We start from the raw sequence: 10,968 nt of genomic DNA, 5'->3' as shown, positions 1-10,968 counted from the left end.
TATTCAGATACGATCAAAGTATTGTTTTTTTATGATTAAAAGTTAAATAGGCGATAAAGACAAAATAATTAATTTTTTGCATTTTAACATTTTTTTTCTCATACATAAATAAAAAAAAATATTTTTTAAGAATTTTTTATATCATTAAAAAATATGAATATAGCGATTTTGTGTTACTTTTATATTTAAAGAAAAAAAAAAGAAAATTATTTTTAAGATGAGAAATACTATAAACAATTATTTAGGCATTTTTCGCTTGCTGCTGATTAGTTAATCATAAAAAAAATATATTGTAAAACATGCTTTGACAAAATCATGCTATGCGATAATAGAGAAGAATGTTAAGAACAGTACTAGCTAATGTTTATTATAATTAATCAAATAATTTTTTAATTTTTAGTTAGGTTTTGCAAATTTATTGTGTACTGAATTAATAATGAAATAAAAAAAAATCTAAAAAAAATTGTTGATTTTTTTAAAATTTTTTTCTGATTAAAAAAAAGGTAAAGTTTGTTTAAATATTTAATTTTTGTTTTTAAGTTTTTTTTTTTCACAAATTTTATAGTCGATTTATTTAATGTAAATTTTCCTGATTTATTGAATTTTTTTTAGTTCAGTTTTTAAATTCGAAATTTCTTAATTTAATTTAAATTCAATATATTTTAATGAAAAAAAATGATTAAAATTTAGTTTTTGAATTTAATTAAATTTAATTCATTTTTTAATATTTTTAAAAGTCAAAAAGATAAATTAGAGAATTTAATTTTAATTTGTTCTTATATCACCAAAAATTTTCTGTCAAACATTTTTTTTATGAACTACCTTACCTTGCTTTATTATTTTGATTTTAGATTTTTATATATTTAATTTAATTAATCAAAATCAAAATTGAATTATTTGGAGCTATAAAACCAAAATAAAATTAAAAATAAATTTAAATTTGTCGACTTTAAATTTAAATTTGGTAAAATTAGGATTTCCAATTTTTTCATATCAAATTTTCCCAAACTTTTATTATTTTGAGAAAATTAATTATTTAAAATTTTATTAAATTAATAAAAAATAATTAAAAATTTCCTCTGAAAATTTCGGCCCTCTTTTTAAACCTTCAGGACCTAAAAAGTTCTCAAAAAAGGAAATGCATAAGACGAATAAAAGTGATAATTATTTGCATTTCCGTATTGGAGGCGCTGTTTCAGATATTCACTTTCCGGAAGTAATAGTTCAACAGCTACATCTGGTGTTCAAAAGTCAAATCTAAATAGTAAATAGTGATTTTTATTTTCGAGGAAAAATGCAGAAATTCTCGTGTTTTCCTTAAAGAAAAACCACTCGAACCCGGAAAACCTGTAAAATGTAACAAAATCTATTAAAATTCTTCATTATTTGTTACATTCCTCACAATTTATCGGAAATTCTTGCGAAATCCTGTGAAAAACAAAAGGAACAAGATGCCAAATCGCATGAAAAAATCGCACATCAAGTCGCTCATCTACCAGGGCAACGATCTGGTGCACTACTTCTTCTTCGCTTTGCTCCGCATAGTGCTCGTTTTCATTCCACAATTCGGCTACATTCATCCCGACGAGTTTTTCCAAACAATTGAAGTCATGGCAGGTTGGTAATCGATTTTTATCTGTCATTTTACATAAAATTCATTAAAATTTTAATTTTTAGCTGACGAATTCCAAATTGATGCCATCCGTACGTGGGAATATAATCGCACATTTCCCATCCGATCGGCTGCCATTCCCTTCATTTACTTGCGAGTCCCGTTGAACATTTATAATTTGCTCTCGCGATATCTCTACTACTACTTTAGTCTCGACATGAAATGCAGTTATTGGCTTTTAGTGTTTCCGCGGATGATTATGTGTGCAATTTCCTTCGTTAATGACTACTGTCTCTATCGGATCTGCCTCACGTATGGTTTGGAGTATCACACGAGTTTGCTGGCCCTCGGAAGTTCGTACGTGATGTTAGTTTACGGGACACGGACTTTTTCCAACACCATCGAAATGGCACTTTGTTCATTGTTGCTGTGGATGGTGAGCGAATGCATAATTCACTCGAAAACGGTGATTTATCAGAAGGAATTTTTGGATAAGAAATACGAAACGGCCAAAAGTGTCGTGGAAAGAGTGAAATTTTTCAAGATGCGAAGTCGATTGCCGGCACATTCGTTCAACAAATGCTTTTTTATCGCGACAATTTGCGTTTTGGGAGTTTTTAATCGACCGACATTTCTGGTTTTTGGCTTTCCAATCGTTTTTCAGTGGTTGCAGGTGAGATTTTTTTAATTTTGAGGTCGTTCAAAATTTATTTCGAAATTTTTGCCCCATTTAAAAAGTTAAAAATCCAATGAGAGTCAAAAAAAGTAAAAAACTTATAAATTTCAAAAAAAATTTTTTCCGAAAATCCAAGGAAAAATTAATGATAATAGTTTTGAAAATTTTGACCTTCAAAACATTTAATGATTTTAAAAATTGGTTGAAATCTTTTATTATTGCAAAAAAGGTTTCCCTTTTTCATGGATTTTTTCAATTTTTTCATATATTTTTTTTTAATAAATTTATTTTTTTAGTGTTGAAAAAATATTTTGATATTTTTACAAGAATTTTTCAATATTTTTAGATTATTAACATTTTTTTTCAAAATACTTTTTAAAAATTGACAAAAAAAAGATTTGATCTTTTTTTATTTTTCGAAATATTTTATTTAAAATGTTCTGATGTCATTTTATGGAACTAAAATAAAAAATTTGAAAACAAAAAAATATTTAATGGAATAAAAATAAATAATTTGAAAACAAAAAAATATTTAAAAAGATATTTTGTGAAAAAGTATTTCAAAACTTATTTTGCCCTTTGCAAAAATTTGAAAAAAAAAATGTTTGGGACAAAAATTTCGAAAAAAAATTTAACCGACCTGAATTTTAAATTATTTTTGTTTAAATTTTAATAAAAAAAAATTATTTTTTTCAGCGTGGAATGGGAACAAAAACCGTTACCTTTGTCGATTTCAACTTCCGCATCTTATTTCTCATCCTTGCATCGTTACCTGCGCTGCTCTATTGCATCATCACCGACTCCTTTTACTTCAAATACTTGACAATATCGGAACTCGAGCACAGGGATGTCGGCATAAATAATTTCGTAGTGACCCCTTTGAACTTCTTGCGGTACAATTTGAATCCCGCAAAGACTGCTGAGCACGGCGAACACCCAAAATGGGTTCATGTCCTCGTAAATCTTCCCTTGCTGTACAACGTCCTCGGAATCACGACAGTTGTGAGTTTTTGCTACATGATTTACCGCTTCGGAAATCAAGAATATCAATTCCTGCCACGCGCCCAAAGTTTCGTCGGCCTCATGATTTGTTCCATCGTGACACCCGTCCTTGCCTTGTCCTTCATAAATCACCAAGAAGCGAGATTTCTCATCCCGATTACATTACCGGTCGTGATGCTGCATGCGCCAAAGCTGCGTTATGGCTTCACGAATGAGAATCCGTTCAAAGTCCGGTACTGGTTGTACGATTATTTCTACAAATATGTGCTCGCAGCGGACGTCAGTTCGAAATATCTGCTCAAAATTTGGTACATTTTGAATTTGTGTTTGACAATTTTCTTCGGATTTTTGCATCAAGGAGGCGTTTATCCACTAGCCGATCACTTTAGCATGGCAATGGTGACAAAAGCCAAAGATACCCATCTCCATCTCATCACGAGTCACATTTATGACATCCCGAATTACCTTTTATACCTTCCTTCAACGACCCGATTGCACGTAAATCCGGATACGGGACACAAATACCGGAAAAGTCAGCAATTTTTCTTGCACGAGCATGGAAGTATGGACTTGCGCGAGGTTTTTAACAAGATAAAATTGCTCGTGGACGTGAACGAGATGAAAAAAGTCACGACCAACAAGAGTCACAAGTACAAAATTTACTTTGCCATTCCCACGAGCAAGCTTGAGGAGTGGAATTATGTCTTTTATAACGGGAGCGCACCGCTGACACAACAAAAAATAAAGATTTTTTACCCGCACTTGTCGACAGAAGCCCTCCCGGACTTTTATAGTCCGCATCCGCATGACATTGGTGCAGAAGTGACGGAAAAACCTTTGGACCTGTACACCATCGACGGAGCTCTGAAGCAATTTTCGTCGATTGTGCATCAATTTGGCTTGATTTTGTACAAAATAGAGGTGAAATCGACGTCAAAACGGAAAAACTTGTAGCTTTACGGCACATTCTAGTCATGTAACTTAAAATTTTAAATAATTTTTGAAGAATAAATTTAAGCTTTTTGAACGGAAACGATTTTTGGATGATGCAAAGGTGATGAAACCCTTTAAAAATGCATTTTTTGTCCTATTTCACAAGAAATAACAATTTATTCCTCCATTTATGTCCGTTACTGATGCGGATTCATTTAAACAACGACCACTTAACTAAAAAAAAATAATGAAAAAAATGCAAAAATCTAGTATCCCCCGGATTGTTTCTGTATCTTCTGTGCGTAGCGATTTGCGATAAACAAGCTCGTGTCAATAAATCGGTTCACGCAGTTGTCCAAACACGTTTCTTGTCGGCTTTCGAGCTTTTTGCCTGGTTTATCGACACATTTGTCCCAGCAGGTCTCGGAAAACTCAAGAATCTGCCGAAAAAAATAATTTTATTGATTAAGTAATCCACAGGGACACATTTAAATTTTGGATTTCTTACTCGTGCCGTCATCTGAGCCTTTTGTTGTTGCGCATGAATGAATTCCTGCAACTCAGGATCGACTTTGGAGTCCAAACCAAGATCTGACATCGTTGTTTTGTGAGAGAATTTACAAAAAAATCGGAGGAATCAAGGCGTCTCACGTTTTCTAAACTTTTTTGTGACAGCACGATTTTGACATGCGTTAATTTTGTTGTAGGAAAGAGAGCTAAATTCAAATATTTTTTAATACAAAAAACCGTTGACGAATTTCGGCTTCCTACAATAGTGATCTGATGTATTTTTTTATTTTTGTTTTATGGCTGGCAAAGCCAGCAAATAGTAACACAAAAAGGCAGAGCCCAATTAAATGTGTTAACAATAATATCAAAATGGATAGAGAACAAGACAGACATAGTAGGTAAAAAGTAATTTCAAATGTATGTCACGAAGCTTCCGTATCCGTGTGTCAAAATAGTGTCGATCCATTGCTTCTTGAACACTTCAAGAGTGCCATCAAAGATGTTATAGCCTCCAAAAGATTGTTGTAAAAACAGCGTCATTAACATCGTTAATTACTCTAGAAATTTTCACGTCGTCAGCGAAAATCGACATTTTACCATCAACACTTAAGGACAGGTCGTTCGTATATATAATGAAGAGAAGAGGACCTAGAATAGACCCTTGAGGAGTGCCTGTGGTTGGTATTAATGTATTGGAGATGGCGCCATTAAAGGTCACGTGAGCTTCGCGGTCAGACAGATAAGATTTAAATCATTTCAGCACCATTGCATCGTTGCATCGTTAACCCGGACTCTGTTCACAATTGTAGTGAGAGGCGGTGCGTGATTAATTCCTTGGATACCTGGAGGACCTTCATATTTTTTTTTGCACCAAAGCCCAGATCCATGAATTAATAGCCGTCTCCAAGGCAAAATGAAAGTTAGAGGGAATCGACGTGCAACAATCAAAGGATACTTTTACCACGTATGGTCCTCCTTCATCATAACGTGATAAACGTTCAATTATGCTTGCATTCATTCTATCGTAGTCATTGGAATTTGCGCGGGGATCTGGATTTTTTGCGAAAAAAATGGACGTTTCTTGCATCAGTCTTAAGTCGGTGAATGTACTGCCTGGAGATTCCATGGTAAAATACATTGTCTGTGGCAGCAACGTTAAAGAGCTGTCGTGTCTCGCCTCGATGAAAACCCAGATGATTCATAACCAAATTCTTCATAGTGTCTCCGAATATAATGTAATTCCCTAACTCGCTGACCTTGGTATGCGGGGGCACCCGTGAAGCCAAATATCCCGATAGATTCGCGCCATCTGCAGCCGTCGATGTATCGTTGATTAAGATGATCGGGAGCCCATAAATGAACGCCATTGAATTCCCAAGTGAGCATTACATCCATAAATTGCCAAGTCCATGCCATCTCTTGCTCCGGAGTGTAAGCGACTGATTCGCGTTCTTCTGGAACTTGTTCCATTTTGACTTTTAATTACACAATTTAATTTAAATGGAGAAAAAGTCGAGTGTCAACTATATTTGGCTTTAGCCAAAAATGACTACTGTGTTACCTCGTATACAATTTTTTTCCGGATGGCTCTCAAAATCCATCAAATCTATAAGAAATTAGTTAAATTAATTAATTTTTTGAAGAATTTTGATAAAAAATTAATTTATTTCATAATTTAAGCTAATTGTTCGAAACAATGTGGACAAAATGAAGTGCTTCCTTTCCGTATGGCACTGATTTCTTTCTGTTTTTGTGATCTTTCGCGTCGTTTGATGACCTTGATGGACGGTTGGATGATATCTTTGTTCAGTTTGCCGACTTTTTTGTGGCGTGTTAGGGTTTCTATGGAATATACGAGGCCGTTTGTAGTGTTGATAGCGACAAAATGACGTTCCCGGATGAGACGAGCGGTGAAATTGACGTCGGGCCAGGGGATGCGAGCAAAACTTTCACTGTAAAAAAATAAAATAAAAATTTTTAAATTTCATTCAAATTTTAAAAGTTTGTAAAAATATTGAAATTTGCAACTTTTACACTTTTTTAGAGAATTTTGAGAAAAATTTCATTTTTTGCATGGCAATTGCCCATTTTTACAGTTTTTTAAAATTTTATTTTTTTGAGACTTTTTATGTTTTCCAGATTTTTATTTGTTCCTTTTTTAAAAAAAAAAATATTTTTGATTTTTAGTTTTCAATATTCTGTTTCGAAAAAAAGGAAAAACTGTTTTTTAATGAATTCCAACAATGATTTTATTTAACTTGAACGCGTTCAAAATGAAAAAATTTTTGGAAAAAAAATCATAAAAAATTCCATTTATGATAATCTTGAATTTAATTTTTTATTTTGGGCCTATGTGGAAATTTTATTTCAGTGAATGATTAAAATTATTTATTTTTATAATTTTTTTCAATGAGTATTTTTTAATTTTTCTTTACTAATAAAAAATTAAAAAATATTTATTTTTGAAGTAAATATTTTTCGGATAACAAATTTTATCGAATTTTAATATTTTTTGTTTGTTTTTCTATCGAAAAAATATTACTTACATTTTTCGCAGCATCGTTTCCACCTCGTACAACACCATCGCTTGCACTTTTCTATGCCAATATTGCGCTTGTGACGAGATATCTTTGACATTTCCCACCGCAAGTCCATTCAACAAGTTCAGAGCAACAATTGGCAACATAAAAATCAAAAACGCATAAACGAGATAAACACGGAAACTCCGAGTACCATCAACATTATCCCAAATTTCACCCACCAGCATGACAAGAGTCTTAAAAAGTGTCAATTTAACGTTAAACGAATAATTATTTTCCACTTGCTGCTGCTCTTGAACTTCACCGAACGAATCTGCAGTCTCATTTCCATCACTTTCCGCATATTCTTCCTCTGTAGCCATCGAAGGATCATAAAAAATTGAAGCATAACTCATAATTAGTCCAAGTAATAAAAATGAGTTGAAAACCAGAAACTTCATGATATTGTAAGCGACGTACATCAACATGATCGTGTAATGCGCGACATTCTTATTAAAAACGGAAATGATCCCATTGACGCAAATTCCGGTAAAAATCCACACAATTCCCACCACAGATGGACAAACGGCTTGACAAGTGCTCGTTGCGAAGAACATAAAGAGCGTAAAATACATACAAATGTTCATCGTGCCCAAGTAGAAACTGCCATGATCCGTTAAAATCGTCAAAATGGTCGAAATAAATTCAAAAAGTATCAAAAATCCCAGACAAACCATGAAAAACGTCAATTCCGCTGCACTCATCCGGAAGTCACGCAGAAAAAATGCCAAAATTATCGGAATTAGAGCTCCCAGGATCCTCAAAAGGACGTAATATCGCAATTTTCGCCATTTTAGGTCGATTATTGTACCGATGACCGGATGGTTTAGCATCAGTCGCAAATCTTTCGTGCTTCCAATGCACTGAATGAGCTCCAAAACGTTAAAATTTCGATCCTCTTCATTTTTCACCGGGTAAAAATTCCGTAAATCCATGAAAATGAGATTATCCAAGTTCAGAACTTTCAAAGAAAATGTCTTGATGATCTTGAAAGCTCTTTCATCTTGTATCAAATGGTCTGGCTTCGAAATTATGCAGGCGTCAAAGATGTTCGAAAGTGTTTCCAACTGCAAATCTACGATCGCGTAGCTGCCTTGAGGATTTTTCGCAGCGATAAAGGGCTTTCGTTTCAGTAATTCGTTCACCATGTAACTGTCATTCAGGCGACAAGCGATAAAAAATGCCGTTTCCCCATTTTTGTCGGGCTCATTGATGTCGATATCCGCACGACTTAGGAGATAATCGAAACAACGATAAAATTTGCTTTTGCAATTATCTTTCACGAGGACACTCCATTCAACGGCTGTCGGTAAAATCGGGTAACGCGCTCCGTAGAAATTTTTTATCAAGTCCACAAGTACTTTAAGGGTCCTTAATGCGCCGACAACGAACACCATTTGCAGCAAATCATCCAAATTATCTCGATTTCGTAAAATTAAATCTTTTTGCGGTCCTTCCAACGTTTCTTGCAAAAATGCGTTTTCCTTGTTGTTTAAAAGTTGCCATTGGTAAAATTTTATGACGTTGTATTTTTTCAGCAATTCCAGAACAATGCCATCTTGGTACCGACTGTAATCGATGCGACTTTTGATCATTATCAGTTCAACTAAATCTCCTTCGCGGTGATCCTCGTACTTGAAATCCAAGAAGAACTCGAGCAAATAATGCAACGCGCACTTTCCGAATTTGTCTGACATGTCAATTTGATTGGTGGTTAAAGTGATGGTCTCGAAGGAAATCCATTCGATTTGTTCCGGGAGCTTTTCTCGTGGGACATTTCGCAAGTTTTGGATTCGCGTGTGAAGGTGTTCGGCATTCAGTTGGAATGGTAAGTCGGAATTTGTCTGGAAAAAAAATTAAAATTTGTAAAAAATTTATTTTAAAAAATTTTTAACGATAAATATATTTTTATATTTTTAAAATTTTCAACTGATCATTTTTCATTTTTTTTAAATTTTTTAATTTATTTTTTATCAGTAAATTTATTTTTTTTTTAAATTTATTTATTTATTTTTTTTATTTAATAAATTTTAATTTATAATTATTTTAAAAGTTTTTTCTTCATTAAGATTTTATAAAACTCTTTTTTTATTATTTTGTAATTATTTCAATATTTACAAAATTTTTTTTATTTAATTAATTTTTTTTTTTATATTTTTTATCATTCATCAAATGTTTAATAATTATAATTTTTTTATTTTTTCTAGATAAGTTGAATCACCTCATCAATGAAAGAAGGATCTTTAAGGGTTAAAACAAATTCACTTGGATCATGAAACATTATACTACACAAAAAAAATTATTTATCACTTTTTTATCGTTCATCAACTTTTATTCGAGCCACGATCCACGCCCGAAGACGATCAAAACAAAACTAACGAGAATTGCACAGGTTTTTCGGGGATTTCTTTCTTGTATTGCACGTTTGACCTCTCAAACGAAACCTTTTCGAATGATAAATTCGCACTTGATCGTCTTTCTTGCACATTTTTCTCGAATAAAACACGAAACCACGCAGTCTGAGGAATGCCTCAGTGATAATAAAAAAACGAAAGGTACCAAACGAGTTTAACTGGTCCGGCAATTTTCGTCAAAAAAATCTTATTGTTAAAATTTTTTATCTTTTTTATATTCCTGAGTCACAGTCTTAAAATATCACGTGAACCATAAAGATCTCCAGACTTAATTTTTTCCTGATTTTCAGGGAATTCCTTAATTCAAAAAAAAAACTCACCTGAGACATTTCCAGCGAAACATCGGGACTACGAGGAAACATTCCTCACTAACTAAATGAATTTTGAATCCAAAGTCTCTTAATTAATTGCGTAAAAATTATTGTTTGAGTTTTTAGCGAACGCGACGTGAACTCAACAAAAACAAGATTCATACTGAAGTCGTTGGAGCTAGAATCTCTTAAAAAGTGTACCTTGTGTCTTGTCGTGTGTGTTGTCTCCTCTATTGTTAGGCAAGCAAGAATAATCATCAGTTGCGTGTTTTTTGTGATATTTACAATTTTTTTGTGTGTTTGCCGGATCAATAGAAACTCCGCTAATATTTTTATGAACATTAATTTATTTACAGCAAATCACAAGAATAAGAATTAAAAGTTAATGATAAATAAATAATTTGAGCGCATTTAAATATTTTTGGATTTTTTAAAAATAATATTAATTTTTTTTAAAATAATTTTTTTTATATTTTTTAAAAATAATTATTAATTTTTTTTAATTAAATTTTTTTACATCATTTTTAAATTATTAAAAATTTCTATTTTAAGCATTTTAAGTTTTTGAAAAAACCTTCAGAAAATTATTTTTTTAAATTGTATTAAAATTATCTAGATAAAATATTTATTAGAATATATAAAAAATAAAAATAAAATATAAAAAAAAAAATTAATTTAATTTAATAAATTAAAGAATAAAAACGTATCAAGAAGATTTATTAAATTATTAAATAATTTTTTAAATGTTTATTTAATAATAACCTAAAATGTAAAAAAGTTTAAATTTGAAAAAAAAGTAATTTTTTTATTTATTTTTCAAAAATATTTTTTTAATTTTTTTTAAGATTTTATTATTAATTTTTTTGAATTATTTTTGATTTAATTATTTTATATTTTTTTTACACACAACGGATGTCATTCCGCATAAAAT

General features: G+C 31.7%; 3 protein-coding genes across 3 annotated transcripts; 1 reads left to right on the top strand and 2 right to left on the bottom strand.

Annotated features, from left to right (window-relative positions):
- The first annotated feature begins 1,277 nt into the window (after positions 1 to 1,277).
- On the top strand, positions 1,278 to 4,351 carry LOC134838160 (GPI mannosyltransferase 4). Its single transcript, XM_063853631.1, has 3 exons — positions 1,278 to 1,617; positions 1,678 to 2,285; positions 2,985 to 4,351. Exons 1-3 carry the CDS (start codon positions 1,452 to 1,454, stop codon positions 4,242 to 4,244), a joined length of 2,034 nt encoding a protein of 677 aa, XP_063709701.1. The 5' UTR covers positions 1,278 to 1,451; the 3' UTR covers positions 4,245 to 4,351.
- Positions 4,352 to 4,368: 17 nt separating this feature from the next.
- LOC134838161 (mitochondrial import inner membrane translocase subunit Tim8) lies at positions 4,369 to 4,910 on the bottom strand. The gene is made up of 2 exons (XM_063853632.1): positions 4,732 to 4,910; positions 4,369 to 4,663 (listed from the first exon to the last, which is right to left on the bottom strand). The coding sequence occupies exons 1-2, from the start codon at positions 4,819 to 4,821 to the stop codon at positions 4,490 to 4,492; spliced, it is 264 nt and encodes an 87-aa protein (XP_063709702.1). The 5' UTR covers positions 4,822 to 4,910; the 3' UTR covers positions 4,369 to 4,489.
- Positions 4,911 to 6,408: 1,498 nt separating this feature from the next.
- On the bottom strand, positions 6,409 to 10,161 carry LOC134837427 (transient receptor potential cation channel protein painless-like). The gene is made up of 3 exons (XM_063852802.1): positions 10,047 to 10,161; positions 7,280 to 9,156; positions 6,409 to 6,685 (listed from the first exon to the last, which is right to left on the bottom strand). The coding sequence occupies exons 1-3, from the start codon at positions 10,086 to 10,088 to the stop codon at positions 6,409 to 6,411; spliced, it is 2,196 nt and encodes a 731-aa protein (XP_063708872.1). The 5' UTR covers positions 10,089 to 10,161.
- Positions 10,162 to 10,968: the final 807 nt, after the last annotated feature.

The sequence above is a fragment of the Culicoides brevitarsis genome, chromosome 1, assembly GCF_036172545.1.
Source record: "Culicoides brevitarsis isolate CSIRO-B50_1 chromosome 1, AGI_CSIRO_Cbre_v1, whole genome shotgun sequence".
NCBI lineage: Eukaryota > Metazoa > Arthropoda > Insecta > Diptera > Ceratopogonidae > Culicoides > Culicoides brevitarsis.
This window is presented reverse-complemented; position numbering and strand designations above follow the sequence as displayed.

Excerpts from the sequence above, each read along its gene's own strand:
- LOC134838160 (XM_063853631.1), top strand. The coding sequence starts at position 1,452 with ATGCCAAATCGCATGAAAAAATCGCACATCAAGTCGCTCATCTACCAG. Across the intron at positions 1,618-1,677 it reads AACAATTGAAGTCATGGCAG|CTGACGAATTCCAAATTGAT; the intron begins GTTGGTAATCGA and ends TTTAATTTTTAG. Across the intron at positions 2,286-2,984 it reads TCGTTTTTCAGTGGTTGCAG|CGTGGAATGGGAACAAAAAC; the intron begins GTGAGATTTTTT and ends TATTTTTTTCAG.
- LOC134838161 (XM_063853632.1), bottom strand. The coding sequence starts at position 4,821 with ATGTCAGATCTTGGTTTGGACTCCAAAGTCGATCCTGAGTTGCAGGAA. Across the intron at positions 4,664-4,731 it reads AGGCTCAGATGACGGCACGA|ATTCTTGAGTTTTCCGAGAC; the intron begins GTAAGAAATCCA and ends TTTTTTCGGCAG.
- LOC134837427 (XM_063852802.1), bottom strand. The coding sequence starts at position 10,088 with ATGTTTCCTCGTAGTCCCGATGTTTCGCTGGAAATGTCTCAG. Across the intron at positions 9,157-10,046 it reads TTTCGCTGGAAATGTCTCAG|ACAAATTCCGACTTACCATT; the intron begins GTGAGTTTTTTT and ends TTTTTTTTCCAG. Across the intron at positions 6,686-7,279 it reads GAAACGATGCTGCGAAAAAT|TGAAAGTTTTGCTCGCATCC; the intron begins GTAAGTAATATT and ends ATTTTTTTACAG.